Genomic DNA, 17,715 nt, shown 5'->3' on the forward strand with positions numbered 1-17,715 from the left:
ACAGTGCTTGCTGGTTACATTCTGCTCTTTTAACGTGAGCGTGTAAATGTGACTTGCCTTGCCAGGCTTTAAGGATTGTCTGAAGCCTCTATTTATGGGTGGCATGTGAGTGCATGTGGCATATGGGTGGCATGTGAGCAAGTGATGATGTCCTTGGTCTGCAAAATTCACCCTATTGCAATTTAGCTGAAAATTAACACAGTCTGGCAAATCAGTAATTTAATTAGATAATAACTGCTGCCAGGATAAATTTATTTTCAGTTTAAAGAAATTTTTCTGTCTGTGAGGAAGTAGAGCTGTGTCACAACATGTGAGTAACAGCCAGGGGAAGTGCAAATGTGAGCACTAGAGGTCCCTTGATTTCCCTTGCTCCTCTCCCTTACTGGCCATGACATTATTAAAGCCAGTGGATCCTGTGAAGTACGTACATTGCACAGTCACAGATGCAGCAAATACTTCGTCCTGAGCTTAGGAGAACAAACACAAGCTTCAGCCTTTTCTGGACTGTCTGGAGTCCTTCAGGACCCAGGTGTGCAGGGACACTGGGGCTGCTCCTTCCCGAGGGGCTGTCCTTGCAGGGCAGGGACTGACCGGCTGCAGTGGGCACTGACCTTTAGGTCCTGCCTCCCCCACTGTCGTGCCTGGTTTGGTCCAGGAGCCCCAAACAGCCTGCACTGACCTGCCAGTCCTGCACAGGGCATCTGTCTGTCTGCCTGGGCTGGAGAGAGGGTTGAATTCTGACTGATGGCATGATTACCTCACCTGCCTGTTGAGATACAGAGCTTAATGAAACCAAGCAGTGGAAGTGTAAACTTACATCTGGCACTAGGTACTTGTCTTTTCAGTGTTTGATTTCACAGTCTTATTTGGTTAAAAAAGTAAAGAGTTTTGTTGTTTTCTTTTTGTCTTTTGGAAAAGTGTGTCATTGACTTGAGCAGTGGATATTATTTCACTGCTTTTTTCACCAGTCTCACCCCATTTAAAGACATTTAAGCAGCTTATATTTGGTGATCACAAAAGAGAAAGCAGTATTATTGCTGTAATATTCCAAACACATAGAGAGATAGGAGGAGTTATATTTTGTTCACCTTCAGTTATTTTCCTCACTAGAGTAAGCTGGTAATTTTTTTTGTATCCACTGAAGAAATGACTTGTGAAAGAACTTGTACAGAATGAAGGGAATGTTTGTAATTTGTATTACCAGTTTTCTCTTCTTTTGCAAAGGGTGTTATTCAAGATGTGAAAATCATCTTTATTCCAAATGGATATATAACACAGTGTCCTAATCTGAATCGCAGTAAGTAGCAATCTTTTATTGTCTCTATTTTAGATTTTTCATACAGATTCATACATACTCTATTTTTTAGATTTTTCATACAGATTGTTTCTTTGCTTTAAAAATAATACTTGCAGGCTTGTTATTTTTGCATGTGCTGATTTCCAGAAGGCAAGAATTCTGTATAAACAGATTGCATTTTATGTTCAGATAAATCTAGTATGATAGATTGTTGTTTATTTATGGGTTGTTGTGTCTTTCCTTCTTTTCTGTTTCTTTTTAAATCTTTCTCTATTGAGCATGCCCAACCTGCAGTGATTTCTTAAGTCTGGTGCAAGGAATCATGGATTTGCAAGAACTTCTGGCAAAAATGACTGCAAAAGTAGGTACCTGAGCTTTTTTTTAGTTGCCCGTTTCCTTCCTTTCCTTCCATAAGACAAAGATGAAAGTATTTATTCTATATGCCATTTCTTATACCATGAAAATTATTCTAAATTTTTGTAGTAGAGCAAATTTTTTTCTTGCTGTCTGCAGCAGTCTTATGGATATAGCTCTGTGGCTGTTCCTTAAGCTCAGTAATGTTCCTGTTGTCTGCTTTATTATTTGTAAGGGAGTGACAAAATACCCAGAGTCTGATTTTTTTTGTAAGAAGCCTTAGCTTGATTTCCCTTTTCATGTTGAGGGATAAATGCAGAAACAAAAGAGTGAAATCCCTCCACAATTTCCTCACCATGTGATGCTGTCAGAGTGGAAGGTTTTCTTGTGGGAAGTCCTGTGAAGTGTTCAGGACTGGTGTAGTCTCCTTCCTGGGAATTGAAATGAGCCCCCAAAATGAAAATGCCTGTGAAGCTGCTGACTACTGCTGACTGTGAAAGTTAGCTCAGCTCCAGGTGATGTGGTGTGTGCTTGGGTTTGTGCCTTTTTTCTTTCTTCTTTTCCCCCCCAGCTTTGGATCATGAGTAGGGTGAATGGGAATCTATAGTGTTTGGGATTTTTTTTGTTTGTTTGAAAAGTTTTCTTCAGGTTCTGCTCCTACAATACACAGGCAACCTGGATGTTAAACCAAGGCCCTACAGCAAGGCTGTGCTGAAGTTTTGAGATAGGAAACTGTGTTTTAGAGGTAACCAAACCCCTGATCTGTGTTAAAAGGAGAATCTGAACACGTTTTCAGGTTACTGTTGATGAACCATCTGGTTTGTGGTAGAGGATAGTTAATTGTCTCTTTTGAAACAGCACTTACATGTTAATTACTTAGATTTAAGTGCAGATGCAACCAACCTGTAGATGCCCTTACTCTCAGTGTAGTTACTGTAGGCATTTCCAAAACAGGATTTGCGTAGCAGTACTGCTTGTGTAAAAAAATAGTACTTTTTAATGCACTGCCTTCAAATGCTCTTCCCCTTCCCAATAGGAAAGGGGAAACTGTTTTTTGGAGAGTGTGTGCGTTATGCTGGCAATCCTCTTATTCAGCTGACATGCTTTGGACAGGCTGGATCCAAATGAAAAATGTGAAGCTTTTAGTTCAGTATTCTGCTTGTGCTATGAAAGAGAGGCAATTATTTTGAGCCCTGCTGGTGGTATGAACAAGTTCCAATTATGCAGTGTACTGAGTAACTTGCTTTCTCTGATGTTAATTATATTTTTGCTTGCTAGTACTTTATGAGGGGAAGCAAATAACACAGTATTTGTACTGCAAAGACTGTGCACTTTCATAAAGTGGTGCTGGCATAATCCTTCATTGCAAATTCCTTTTCTGCTACAGCAGTCCACTGACTGTTTTGTTGCAGTTGTTTCCTGTTGTCCAGGCAAAATGCATACAACGGGAAAGGAAATTAACTTGGTAAAGAAATGCAAGTTAAGAATAGGGGGTCTGGAGGGAAGCATTAAGGTTTGTATCTGCCTTTTAAGTCCTAACCACAATAGCCAAGAGTTACTAATGTAGACACAAGTATATTTTGTGGGGATGATGCATGTCAGGGCTTTGAAGGGCTGTGCAGCTGCCTGCAGAGATCCTGTTTGGCCTGGCCGTTGGTCAGAGAATGGCTGGCTAATTCCCAGCAGCAAGCATCCCTGATCCTGCACCAAGAGATGCAGGGCATGAACAAGATGTTTTGAAAAAGTGTCTTAGTGTCTTGTTGTTGCTTTTAGGCTCCGCTGTATCCAGATTTTAGCTTCTCTCTCAATCTGTGTTTGGTTAGAGCTGTATCACAGCATTGAATAGAGGAGCAAGTGTTGTTTGCAGTGAATGTGTATGTGCAGTTGATAGAAATTAAAATTATGGAGACTCAGAGCTGGGAAGGAAACATGCAGCTACTGGTTTCAGGCTCCAATAATTGTAGTAGCTGTGCAAGTTATGCAGAATGAAAGCAGGAAAGGGAGGCTCCCTCCTGCTTGGGCTGTACCTCTCCTGAGTCTGGTGGGCTCAGAGTGCGACACAGGGCCTGTGTGAGTGGTCCAGCAGGGCCCTGACTGTGGCAGATTGTCACAGAGTTCTATGAAAGGAGCATTTGATCATGACTTGTAGCAACCTAACCCCCCTTACGTCCTCTTCCTACCTGTGTTTTGTGAAGACATAGCTTTTAAAGATTAATAAAGATTATGAATTATTAACAATATGTAATAACTATTAATATTAATTAAAATTATCAATAATTTTAATAATTAAAATTATTAAAAATAATTTTAATTAGTTTTTAATTTTAAAATCCTAGCTTTTCAAACTTACTTTATTTTTGTCATAATTTGAATTAATTCTGAGTCTCTCCAGTAGATATGTTCAATTGATTGAATTCTGTGTCCTTAAATAGAGACACACTGTATGTCAGGGTGTTACAATCTGGCTAAAATGTTAATTTTCTGCAGGAGAAGAGGGTTGTGTTACATTGCAGCATTCCCCACTGCTGGGCTAGAGTACTCTTAGTTCCTTTAAATGTAATGGCTAAAATAATTAATATGGCTTTAACAATCTACTGAAATCGGTCTGGGCGTCTCCTGCACTTCTTTGAGGGGAATATTGCTTCTTTTGGTAAATTATGAGCCTCCACTAGGGTGTGCTTTGTATTCAGATGTGTTTGTTGCATGAAGACTTCCAGCACAGAAATTTCTACTGAGTTTTTCCTTTCTGGAAGTCAAAAAGGTTCAAGCTTGACTTTGATTCAAATCAAGAAAAATCAAGCACTTGGCTTCATTTATGGACTAGGCAATCTGCTTTATTTACATCATGGGTTTATATAGCCAGGAATACTTTCATGAATCACAAAATTTTCCCTGTAAGTTTTGATTTTTAAAAAAAAAAGTTTTGCATTTGTCATACCAGAAAAAAAAAAAATTTTTTTGAACAGAGGCCTGTCATCTTTCAGTTATTTGTATGGGCAGGGAAGGAATGCACATATTTACTGCTAAATATTAAGCTTGTCTTTCTATTGTAACAACAAGGAGTGTTCAGAGCTAGCCACAAGCCCAGGGCTTACTCCAGGAGCATGGTTTCTCCATTGGTTGTAGTGTGGGATGACCATGTACTAACTCCACCAAAATCTGAGGAATAGGGTTAGTTTTTACCTGCTGATTTCCTGGTTCAGTGTTTCGAAGGTTGTGGTCAAAGTTGGTTTTGCTAAAAATAAGTCTACTGGTTTTTGGTTTTTTTAATCATGTGTTTGAATTGCAGAAATCTCATCAAGTTACTTTCATTTATAGTTAAATTATGCAGAAACAAGACTGAGTCAATTGGAAGACTGTCATTGTGAGAAGACTTGTCAAGTAAATGGATTGATCTACAGAGACAAAGACTCATGGGTTGAAGATGATCACTGCAGGAATTGCACATGCAAAGTAAGAATTTCTGAAGAGTTTGAAGGATAGTATCTAATGAAAATGTGAAAATGGCCTTTGAATACATAATGTTCACTCTGAGAATTACTGTGTTTTTATTACGCATCTAGTGGCAGCATGGACAATAGAGAGGGAAATGGTAAAATAAATAAAATTTTGATATTAGTTATTTGTAAGCTTCATACATAAATCTGCCTTCCCTTGGCAGTGCTTTCTTACTTGTTATAATTATAGCTGTGAGGACTTTGTGGTTGTGGGGTGAAGGAGTGGCATTGTCTGTGTTTGGTTTGGAATTGTTTTCACTGCAGTAGCTTTTTCAAAGAGGAGGCATTATCTTAATAGTATTCATAGATGCTTAGTTGCATCTTGCATGGTAACAACTTGCAGATTCATTTTCAGCATTTATCAGACTGAAAAATACAAGGGACAGAAAGAGGATTAGTATGCAAAACTTGTATCTTTGAAATTATTTGATAAATATCTGAAGAGAGCCTTTGTTTGCTCAGGAAAATAGAAGCCTGATTGTTAAAAAACTCAAAGATGATTTGAACAGCGTACAGAAAGTAGGGCTTATGTTCTTGCCTTATGTTTTCCAATTAATGTATTTTGCTCTGGGTTTGGGGGTAAAACCAGTGATATGTATCAGAATTCAGAAGGCAGTTCACCTTCAGCTGCACTTTGATTCATTCTGATAGTTGGGTGGGATTAAATCTCTTACTGAAGGATAGGTTTGTAATCCAGAATGGCGTTTTCATTTACTTAAATAGTTCTTAGTGTTTTTTATAAAATACTCACTCATTGCAGCAGCAGTAGTTGAATTTTGTCCTAAACCCCTTTGCTCAGAGCGGAGTTGTGGAATGCCGGAGGATGTCCTGTCCCCCTCTGGAGTGTCCTCCCGATGCTCTCCCCGTGCACGTGGACACTCAGTGCTGCAAAGTGTGCAAGGGTGAGTACATCACACAGACCTCGCCGTTTTGCCTTCTGTTTCAGAAGAGTTAAACTTGTCCTGCCAGCAGGCACGTTTTGTAATGATTTTCAGACATCCTGGTAGTTCAGGTAACAGGAGTCATAGTGGCAAACATGATTTATGAAGAAAATAAATAATGAACAAACATTGCAAATTTCTGAGGTACTTTTTTACCTATTGTTAGTGTAAAATTATTCATCCTGTTGGGGGTTGAGAAGACTGACTTGGCTCGAGTTGGTATCTCCTCTTGATGTTGAGGAGCATCAAGCCTGTGGTCTGAACTTTCTTTTATGATGAGTAACTAACCAAGCTGTTATCTTTTTGCCTGTCTTTTATTTCAAGTTAAAAGGCTGTTCTTTAAAATAAACATGACAGTATATCAGACCCTGGCTTAATATCACTGTGTGGAGCCATAGTTTGCTGTAATTAATTTCCAAATAAATTAATGAGAAGAAAGAAAAGCTAAGTACATTTTGTGATTGGTGTTATTATCAACTTTCAGTTCCTTCTACTGGGAATGAAAGCTGTTAAGTAAGAGTCACAGAAGGAATATTCAATATTTGTTACTTTAATAGTAGTACAAGGAACAAAGACAATTTATGTATGAAAATTTTAGCTGTATACTAATGTCAGTTGTACCTTAAGAAGCTCAGATTCTCTTTCCCCTGATTGGTTCTGGAAGATGAGGAAGCATCATGCATGAGCTTTTCAATAATTTGTTAGGACAGGGATGTTGAAATATTTTAGGATTTATTAGGAAAATAATAGCACTTTTTTAGCATTCTGTCACCCTTCTTCAGTCATTGAATTCATTAGTTCCATGCACAAATATCCTTTAGCTGTGATCTTGCACTTGCTCTTGTTTCTCATGTAATCTCATTTCTCTCGGCTGTATGTCAGCATGAATATTCTGTATACTAAAAGATGTTCATGAACAGAGTACTTGGGTGGTAAAGTGGCCATGCTGGCCTGCATAATTTGTCTCAAAATATTTTTGTTTGTAACACTGGAAGTCTAGAAAGTTCTTTCACGAAACTGGATGTATGCACAAAAGTCAAAATCTGACGCAAAGAAATTGTAAGGCACAAAATTGTAGATTCCGTGTATACCCTCATGAGTAAACTGTTCCTGTTATTTGTAATGGGAAGATGAACAATCAGACTTGCCTTTTGTCAGTGATTGGCACAAACTTGACTCCTTATTCTGACAAGAACTCAGCATGTCAGTCAATAGGAAGAGACGTATGGAAGTTGATTGAAATTGATTGTAAATGCCAGCTCCTTGACAAAATGATGTGCTAGGACCACAGTTAGTCACCTCTAGGTAGATAGTAGTAATTGCAGAGGCTTTCCAAAGAGCTGCACTGCAGGTGTTATTTTCTCTGTGCTTTTTCTATTTAGCTCTGATAGAACCATCAGTTGTAATTTACTGTCTCTAGGGATTATTGAATGGCTGGGTTATTGAACACTTTCCCATCTTAGCTAAGGGTTAATGAGCAAAGCTCTAATGTCTGATATGTTAAGGGGTTTAGACAGTTCAGTTTTGATCCCTGCCACCTTGTGTTAGCATTTCAAATAATATAGTCTCTTTGGCAAAAGACTATAATTTTAGATATAATTTTTCTGAATCATACATTAACTTGCTTTCCATTCTTTCGTTAAAGCAAAAGTGTGTCCATTCTTTTGTTAAAAGCAGTCATGTCAGGAAAACAGACAGAAAGAAGGAAATGTCTCTATTTCAAATTCTCCTAAAAATAGTTACTGGGATTCCTAATTTAAACAAAGCGTCCTCATCTGAAGTTTTCTTCAGAAGTGAGATCACAACAAGTAAGGCATAAAAACTAGGGCAGCTTTTGAAAAACAAAGAAAACTAGGATGCCAATAGGAAGACTCCTCTTTTTAAGTGCCTTAGTGATGATGAAAACTGAGGTAGCCTGAAAATCATAATTTTTTTTTTTTCTTAAGAAATGAGCATTTTCACGAAGAGTCATTAGAAGCAAATTTATGTCTGAAGGTTCATGAAGATTGATCTAGCAGTCTCTTTGCTTAAAATTTGGGAATCAATCTGGCTGTGACAGTTGCTGCTGTGGAATTGTTGGCATCACCTGTAAGGGGGACACAATTGCACCTGTGAGTGCTTTCCTTACCTGGGCACTCAGGAGGGAAATTCAGGTGAAACAGTCCTAGATAGAGTGTGTCTTTTGAGAACAGACTGCTCTGAACACTTGCACTCCACGTGCGAGTGGCTTGACTCTCAAAACCTTAAAGCACTGTTCAGTTGCAACATAGGATTCACACCTTTTAGCTTTCCTTTCAGGGTTACAGGTTAGACTTTTAGTGGCCAAGTACAGAAAGAGCTGAAATGCCACAGCAGAAAAGTTATTTTATCAGTGTTTAACATCAACAGTGTAATGTAGGGTGTTTTTATAGTGGATACTTGATTTGTGTGAGATGGTAACAGTCCAGCTGCTCTCTTTAATTGATGGATTTACTGTCCTTCTCTGGAATTGGAATTTAGACATGTAGTTGCATGGGGACTGTGTTAATTCTGGTCATAATTGACCAAGCTGTTTGCTGCTGTGGCCCTGATGCCTGTTCCTTCTTCCTGGTGGCAGTAGTCCCAAGCTAGGTGACTTTGCCGGGAAGTGAGCGAGGAATGATCACGTGTTCCAGTCTGCTGGTTCACTTGTGGAGCCACTTATCTTTGGCAAAAGGGCCAAAAACCTCAGACAAGAGTTTTGCAGTAGGAGTTCTTAGTTTCCTGGGAAAATCCTACATATTTCATGTGTGCCTGAAAAATATTTTCCTGAAATAGATTTTTGCAGTTTGTTGATTCAGTAGTCATTCACTGCGTCCAATCTGTTTGTGCAGTCCTCCAGTAAGTTGAAGAGTTCACCTTTGTGCCCACGAAAAAATATGAAGGCTTAGTTGAAATCTGTGCTTACATTATTCTTGTGATGAACTGGATACTGATAAATGTATCCAGTTCTTGAAGTGAATCATGAGGATCTCTGGTAACGCAAATACTGTTAACTATTACTACTCTACAGGATGTTGGTAGTGAAAACATTTTCTATTGAATTATAGGTTATTTAGTCCAGGACATATTGTTTATGCTCCTATTCCCTCTCTTTAGTTTGGGTAAAGAGGCTACTTTCTCTTAAAATGAATTTATTCTTCGTTACTTTGTTTGTAATTATATGTGATACTGACTTCTGATCAAAGACAGGAAGTCAGTATCACATATAATTAATCTGATTCATCTTTTTCTGATGAAAGCAAAATGAATCATATTTTTAATGTATTGATATTTTTCAGTGTATGTGAGTACTGGTTTTGCTTCTTTGTTATACCTTGCATTTATTTGCTGCTTAAATACTGATTGAATAAATTTTTAATATCCCTTCTCCTCTCGAATTACAGCAAAGTGTATCTATGGAGGCAAAGTGCTAGCAGAAGGTCAACGAGTATTAACCAAGAGCTGCAGGGAATGTCGAGTAAGTTTCAGTTGTATAAACCTTTCCTGTTTTTAAATGTATCTGTGGTGTTCAGAAGTGACAGTGAAAAGTTAGTGCATTTCTTCAGGCTTCCTTCATGCAAATGTGACATCTGTTGTCTTGAAACAGGTGACCTTGAAGTCACTGAAAGCCACAAATACGAAAACAAGGCAGGAATATGACCCTTGCAGGATAAGAAAAATATGGGCAAAATTATTTGGAAGAATGTTTTCTCTTATCTCTGCTTTCATGAGCTTTAGAAAAAAGTAACAGCCTCTTGAGAAAATTACTTATTTCAGCCAAATTGCTAAAATTTGAAGCAACCTTCTTGTTATATTGTGTGAGTTACCTATATTTTCCCTAGGATTGTTCAAACTATATATAGCTCTTCTAATAATTGAGGTAAATTACAGAATATTGGAGTGGACTGAATTCTTTTTGGCAAATTCATGACCTTTGGACTATGACAGTCAGTATTTAAGAGCACAGGTGAATGGAGGCTCTGTTAGCTCCATTCTGGGAGTGTTGGTGAATGTGCATTGGAAAAGATGACAGTGATCTGGTTATTATTGTGCTTGGAGATCAGTGTACAGAGTAGCAATTTTATGTTCACTAATGGAAATGGACAATAGCTGGTTGCAGATGTTGTGAAAACAGCTTGTTATGCAGAATTACTTTGCTATTGTTACTGTTGAGCTGTACGGGGTGCTGTGCACTGCATATACAAATATGTGGGCAAGGTTGTTGCCTTGGAAGGCAGACTAAGATGCCTGTTATGTATAATATGACATGGAATGTTTATTTGAGTGTGGAAGTACATGTATAAAATGAGAACAGGAGTATTTTCATGTTAAAGTGAAATGAGAGAGGGTGATCTGAATTAAGTCTGTGGAACTTCTCTGTGCTATAAATAAGAGTGTTATATTCACCATTAGGAGTATGATAATACACTCAGGAAAATTAAAAGCAAATACCAATCAATCAAATATCTGTCATTAGGAATGAGTAAAATAATGAAAACAGCTTTTGTATTTTGCTTATTGTTAAAAGGAAAATGATATGGCAATGTTAATTACAGTAACATTGCAGTTGGTATTTGCATCTTAATTGACAGTATTGCTAAATATTCAAAATGGCATTTGTGAATGTTACACCATAAAAAAGTTGTTTGATGCATGCCTTCAGAAACAAACTGAAGTTCTGTCCACAACTGTGCTTCAACAAAATATTAAACCTCACTGGCCCGGGGAGAGTTTTGATGAGAGTGCTTGCATCTGTTTCTGTGGGCTGGTGTGTCTCTGCAGGAGATTCATTCAATATGTCTTCAGCATGACCTCCTATATCTGACCTACTTGTCTACTGCCTCAGGAATGTTCCCTAGATGAAGGATGAATGGTGATGAGTCAAATTGTGGCTGTGTCATTGCTTTCTGTCCTGTGTGGATAAGGTGTTGTATGAAAAAAGGAGGGACTTTGTCGTAGGGGAGGACCATACAAAATTTAATATGGTTTAATTTTCCAGACTTGAAAAACTGACATTAAGTTTCAAAAGCTGCTGATCCATGAAGGAATACAGTGGAGGGTACACATCTACTGTCAATGTAATAGTGTTGATAAAGATGACTTAAAAATCTTTGTCTCTGTAAAGGAGGATATATTTGTAAGTGGAGTAATGTCAAAAATATTAAGTTGAAATTTCACATTTCAATTTTTATTTGAAGATAGATTCCTTGTTCTTTGCATAGGTACTGATCCAAACTTATGAGGCTTTTAACTTATTGATATTTCCATCTAAAAATATATTATTACTACTGATAAATCCAGCTAGATCAAAGATTTTCTTTATCAGGCTGAGAGACTTTTTTTAATTTTTCAAAACTAATCCAGGCTAAAAATATTTATGATGTACATCCTCTTAACTGTAAGCACAGATGTTATTCGTGAACAATCATTCCCAGCTGGAATCCTGCCCACAAACACTCTTCAGATGAATCTGCAACAACAAAATGGGTACACAGGTATTTCTAACAATCATAGAACAGTTCAGATTGGAAGGGACTTCTGGAGGTCTTCTTGTCCAACTATCCTGGATGAGCAAGGTTCCTGTAGCCGTTTGCCCAGGACCACGTCCAGATGGCTTTTGAGTATCTCCAGTGGAGACTCCACAGCTTCCCTGGGCAGCCTCACAGTGCAGGAGTGTTTCTGGTGTTCACATGGGCCCTGCTGTGTTTCACTTTGTGCCTGTCGTCCCTGGTCCTGTCACTGGGCACTGCTCAGATGAGCCTGGCTTCATCCTCTTGGCACCCTCCCTCTGGGTATTTATATGTGTCTGTAGGAGCTCCTCTGAGCCTTCTCCTCTCCAGCCTTTCCTTCTGTGAGATGCTCCAGTCTATTATTTATCCTCATGGTCCATGGCTGATCTCTCCCAGCTTTTCCATCTCTTGTGGTGAGAAGGCCAGAAAATGTAAGTGTGTATGAGCTTTTGATAACTGCACCTTTGTGCAGTCAGTAAGTGTTTGATTTTTTTTGTTTGTTGGTTTGTTTAGGGCTTTTTTTGGTTTGTTTTTCACCCATATGGTGATGTGGGCCATTGAATGTCAATGGAAAGATATTTATAACTTTTTTTGGAGTGGGAATTTGCAGTTGATCAGCTGCCTGTGAATGACATGATGCCTGTTCATAAACAGATGACTTGCTTGATAGCAAAGTGTACAAAAATAAATACCTCTTCATTAATGCTGGGAGCTGACAGTCACAGTGTGCTGTACAAGACGGACAGGGCCCACAGCTTTCAGGAAGGTTGACTAAAATTTTTTTTGCAAAGATAAGGAATGATTGAAACTGTGTCCTAAGAGACTGATCAATACCAGCTTGTTGTGGCTTAGGAGTGATACTCCTGGATGTGGTGCTCTCACTGAAACCATGTCTCTCACTTCCCTGGGTGGGATGGAGAGGACAACTGGAGGCACAAAAGCTAAAGGTCACGGGTTGAGATAAGAACAGTTCACTGGAATCAGCAAGGACATAAGAAAATAAACAGTAACAGCAATAGTAGTCATGACAAAGGGTACAGGGAAGAAGTGATCGATTCACAGGGAACAACAAAACCCGACTGCTCCCTCTGGACCCCACCAGCCCCACCTCAGAGTGAGGTGGTGCAGAATAACCTCCTGTCCTGGCCATGCCCCTCCTGGCTACTGCAGAGATCAACCCTGTCCTGTCTGGAACCAGGGCAGAGAGAAATTCAGACAGGAAAAAGCCCCCCACCAAAATAGCCTTACCTGAATCTTGCAAATAATTTTCAAAGCTGATCGTGTGAGATGAGCTGTTTATTGTTCAGAGTTTTACTGCATGTCTCTGATTAGGCTTACATCCAACCCTTTTTTTTGTGTACTTACCTTGGTAATTACAAGAAATTTAATTATCTTGTTGTAATTTTTTGACTTCAGATTGCATTCTTTGTGGATTGTATGTCACAACTGAAGCTTGATATATTTATTCCAGAAAAAAATGTCTTTTTGACATCTATTTCTATTCACATTCTATGACTGCTACATATGTGAATTGAATATAAAAAGGAATAATTTTTCTAAGGCTGCCTGAAGCAATAATTCTGAAGTGTGAACTCTTCTTACTTATCTCAGTGGATAAAATGTGAAATCTGATGATGATAATTCTTATAATTGGATCTGTACTAGTTTATAACAAATTGATTTTAACCCAAAGAATACTCAACATGGAAATGTTTTAATTGTTTTAAAACTTAATTACAAATAAGTTTAATTTGCTTTCCCAAGATGCAAATTCTGCAGAAAATAGAAGACTTAAGGAAATAAAATCTTACTGTTGTTAAATTAATGGAATTCTCAATTTGTGTTGTTTAATCTCCTTGTGAGTCACCAAAGAAGCAGTGAGCTTGGAATAAATTTGTCTTTAGCTTTTTGACTCATCCTGACACTCATTTGACTTTCATACCATTTCTTGCCATATTTTTCTGGCCAGATTTATTGTCAGTCAACACTTTTTGTCGGTATGATGACATACTTTACTCTTTCTGCTGTAATTGTCCTGTCTGAGCTTAAATAGGCAATGAGCTACAGCCAGAGCTTTTCTAGGTGGTTGTTTGATAACGTGATAGTAAGTGATGGCTCAGTGTCTGGTTCTTTTATCACCTTTGATCCTGCAGTTGCACAGACAGGCGTGGGGGATTCCTCCTTTTCCCCTGTGGAAGTGAGATCAGCCGCAGACAGAACGCCTCCGTTAACTTCTCTGTTCTAGTAGCCACTTGCTCTGATGATGTGCCCTCTGTGCTGCCGGAGGGAGCTGCTTTTTCTTACAAATAAATAAGAAGAGCAGATGCCTGTGGGGTTTTTTTAGTAGTATTCATGACAGCAACTGGTGCAACTTGCCAGTAAAGGCAATTGGCCCTTCTTAGCCTGAAGGATGTAATGTCAGGGGCAGTGATGGGCAGTGATTGCAGAGTGGTCAGATCTGCATTCCCTGGGCCGGCTGCGCTTCCCAGCTCTGAGTTCTGCAAGTCATTTGTGCCTTGTAGACTCAGCAGGCATTCCCTAAGTGTGTAGGGCAGCTCAAGGCTGTGAGATCTCCTTCTGGAGCCTGGAGGGGCAGGGCTGAGTTGGTGCAGTGAGGTGAAGTGGCAAGGCTGATGGCCAGCAAAGGTTTTTACCTGTGTGAGCCTGTGCTTCGGTGTGGTGTGGTGCAGTGTTGTAGTTATGAGAGCAGGCTTCTGCACTGGATGTTTCTTCATGCAGGGTGTGCTCGCAGGTAATTTCAGTATCCTCTGTTCAAAGTCGTGTATCTGCTCCTTCAGATTATGAGAATGATGACTTTAATGAGGATTTGTCTGTTTTTTGGTATTGGTTTTCCTCTGCTTTCCTAGACCTAGATATGTTTGGATCGTATTTTTAAACTTGTCTCTGCAACCGTAATAACTGGAAAATGAAATTTCTTCATTGGAGGAAAGCAGAAATTCTTATTCCACCTTTTTGTTCTGACATCTGAGTTTTATGACGAATATTCTGGGAGGAGTGAGGACTAGACTGATGTTAAAAAGGGGTTTTGGCAACATAGCAGGCTGCTTGCTTTCTTAGTGGAGTTTCATAACTTGGAAAATGAGATTACTCAGGTGTGGACAGTCTTGTGGGGTAGTTACTGTAGTTCCTACTGAGCAAAAATCCTAATTTGTTTTTGCTCCACTTGCTAGTTTTCAGTGATGGCATAGCTGCAGAAGGTGCTGCACAAGTAAATCATGGTATGAAGAAGGCTGGAGTGGGGGATAAGGTAAAAGAGGAGGCTATTTTGGGACAAGATGTTAAGAAACAGTGAACTAAGTGCTGGAGAGCTGTTTTTTCTGGAGACAGTGAGGCTAATCTGCTGGATGGGCGAAGATGGAGTAAAATCTGGTGGAAAAATCTCCCCCTGAAGGCTCTATGTCTATGATTACAGAAAGTTTCTACCAGCATCACGACCTTCTATTGCAGTCTTGTTCTAAATCTAGAAATCAAAATCACAGCAATGTTTTTAGCTTGAGTTTTACACAGTTTCTGTAGGGATTTCTCAAGATGAGCTTTCTTCTCTGAAGGATCAAACTTTGGAAATAAGTTGATCAGTAATTCTAAAGAACAGACACTTGGATATGACAGAACAAAACAACGCTTGAAAATATTGGTCTTGCTGTGTAAATTGGAGTTGAATAACTTACCAGTGAAGTATGTGGACTGTGAAATAAGAGGAATAATGCTCAAATTTGCAGAAAGCAGGAAGGCTATCTTTAAGCTGGAATGAAATTCTTAAATTCCTTCAAATACTCGAAAAGAAGATGACTGTAATTTAAGGCTACATATTTGATAAAACTAGCATAGAATTTTGAGCTGAAGTGCCTTGTCTTTTAATTTTTTTTTTTTATTTTGTTTTATGCTGGGCAGAGAAATGCACAGCAGATTACTCTAGATTTGATGTTATGGTGGAACAAATGAGTTTAACTTCCTTCTTGCTAATTTACCAGTGTTGTTACTGGAGATTACTAATGCTGTGGATGGAAAAGTATGTGATCCTTGCCACTACATGTATTTTCACCAATGTAATTTTTTTAAAATGTTGTTTATTTTCAGAATGGAGTTTTAGTAAAAGTAACAGAGACCTGTCCACCGCTGAACTGCTCAGAAAAAGATCACGTTCTTCCAGAGAACCAGTGTTGCAGTGTTTGTAGAGGTAAGCCGGCTTGGAAGGAATATAAATTGTTGGTTCAAGAGGGGAATACATTGAAAAGAGCAATTCCTTTTTAACGAGATATTAAGTACCTCTATAAGCATGATTCTAAAACCAATCTGTGTTACTCCTTAGGTTAGAAGACTTACCAGATATAAAGCTGTAATTGCACTGAATGAGGCAGGAGGAGGGAGAAAAGGAAGAGCTGGAGGAGAAGAAACCATTATCTCCTAAAAATTCCTATTAAAAGGATGTTGTATTTGAAAAATAAATATATTTTGTTGCTTAAACCTGCAACGGCAGTGTTTTGAAAGTGTTTTTTGAAGGTTTCTATTTTAAAATCTCAAAAATAGCATTAAGATTCTAATTTGATGGATATTACCAGTTTGGTTTAGGTATGAGCATTCTCAGGACTAATTTATGCATTAAGCTGGACAATGAAATAGTACCAATGCAAAACAAAAATAAAAAAATTAATGCTAGAGCTCAGAACCTCATTTCTCCTCCTTCCAGAGGATGTTGAGATGCAGTTTCTTCTTCCTTTCAGCCATGTGAGTCCTGGTTGTAGGCTGGACCAGACTGAACAGGCAATTATTAAAATCTTAATTGAGGAAATCCCCTTAAATGAGGAATGTGCAGGTATCACAAGGTTAAGATGTGAACAACCTTTCTTTTTAAAACGTGTTCTAATCGGTGAATTGCTTGGTGAATAATCATTCCCTATGTGTTGTATTTCTGTTCCTCATCTCTCCCTTGGTGCTGAGTCTCAGCTGAGCTTAAAGGGAGCCTGGTCTCTCAGGTCTCACATGTCAGCCTTTAGTGTTGCACCTCAGAAATTCAAGCAAGAGGTGTGCCAAATGAGCATTAAACATTTGCGGGCTTAGATGGCCATTGAGGTCTGTTGGAATATTTGTCTTGCCTGCGTATAAATTCCTCCAGTGCCATTGCAGATGGCAACGAAGGGGCTCTAAATCTATCCCTCTGCCAGTAAATATTAATTAGTAAATATGCATGGTTAAATATTTACTTAGGCCTTGAACTTAAAAACACATGCGTGTGGTTGCAGCATGTTTGAGACTCCCTGCTGGGTCATGGGCTAAGAATATACACATTAATTTTTTTTAGTAGTTTCTAGAAACATCTGCAACTATTTAAGCAAGCAGTAAATTTTGCTTCTCTGTCCCTCAGAGGGCTTGATGTCTTAATGATACTTCTTAACAGATGGCCCAATTTGATGTTGTGCAGTACTGAAAAAGAATGTATTCATTACTTAAAAGGATTAGAAATATGAAAGCTTCAAAGTTGATGGAAGATAAGTTCCATAATTATTGACTTGCATATTATTGTTAGTGATAGGTCCTCTTTTTAGATATTCATTGCCAAACTGGCTTCATTATTTATAATGCAAGATGAATATGTGATGATCTCTAGAAGCAAGGGACGAAATTGTATTTTCCCTTCCCAGGAATTCTGGTACATGATGCATTCAATTTGACACATTAAACTTTTGCTTCAGTTCTGCTTTAGCTGACTGCTAAAACAGTACCTCCTCTTTCTGTATTTCATCATGGCTTTTTAAAATTCTTTTGAAAATGATGCCTAAAGATATGATTAATTTTGTCAACTTTACAAAGGCATAAATTCCATTTAGTATTCATCAGTTGCTTTTTATATCTTGAAGTAGAATATATGCTGCTTGACACTTTGCTTCAGTTGCATGCAACACAAAGTGGTAGTGTATAACTTTATCATGTGCTGTTGTTAAAAATGGAAATTTATTAAGAATTCCATATTTGGTGTGGGTTTTATCTGGCAAACAGGTGCTGTCTGATATGGCAAGCAGGCCACAGTTTCTGATCCTGTCCTGTGCCAGCATATCCTTTACTGGGAAAGGATAGATTGCTTTTCTTGTTTGCAAAAG

The 17,715-nt window shown here is 38.5% G+C and overlaps 1 protein-coding gene across 1 annotated transcript in view; it reads left to right on the top strand.

Annotated features, from left to right (window-relative positions):
• Nucleotides 1-17,715, top strand: part of LOC121333127 (protein kinase C-binding protein NELL1-like) — a 211,860-nt gene that overhangs the window by 62,546 nt on the left and 131,599 nt on the right. Inside the window, exons 6-11 of the mRNA XM_041399203.1 lie at nucleotides 1,225-1,297; nucleotides 1,576-1,658; nucleotides 4,970-5,104; nucleotides 5,948-6,050; nucleotides 9,494-9,567; nucleotides 15,698-15,797. Coding sequence (XP_041255137.1) covers nucleotides 1,225-1,297; nucleotides 1,576-1,658; nucleotides 4,970-5,104; nucleotides 5,948-6,050; nucleotides 9,494-9,567; nucleotides 15,698-15,797 — 568 coding nt within the window. The remainder of the gene's footprint in view (nucleotides 1-1,224; nucleotides 1,298-1,575; nucleotides 1,659-4,969; nucleotides 5,105-5,947; nucleotides 6,051-9,493; nucleotides 9,568-15,697; nucleotides 15,798-17,715) is intronic.

This window comes from Onychostruthus taczanowskii, unplaced genomic scaffold, assembly GCF_017590055.1.
Source record: "Onychostruthus taczanowskii isolate IOZ18803 unplaced genomic scaffold, ASM1759005v1 scaffold159, whole genome shotgun sequence".
In the NCBI taxonomy this organism is placed as follows: Eukaryota; Metazoa; Chordata; class Aves; order Passeriformes; family Passeridae; genus Onychostruthus; species Onychostruthus taczanowskii.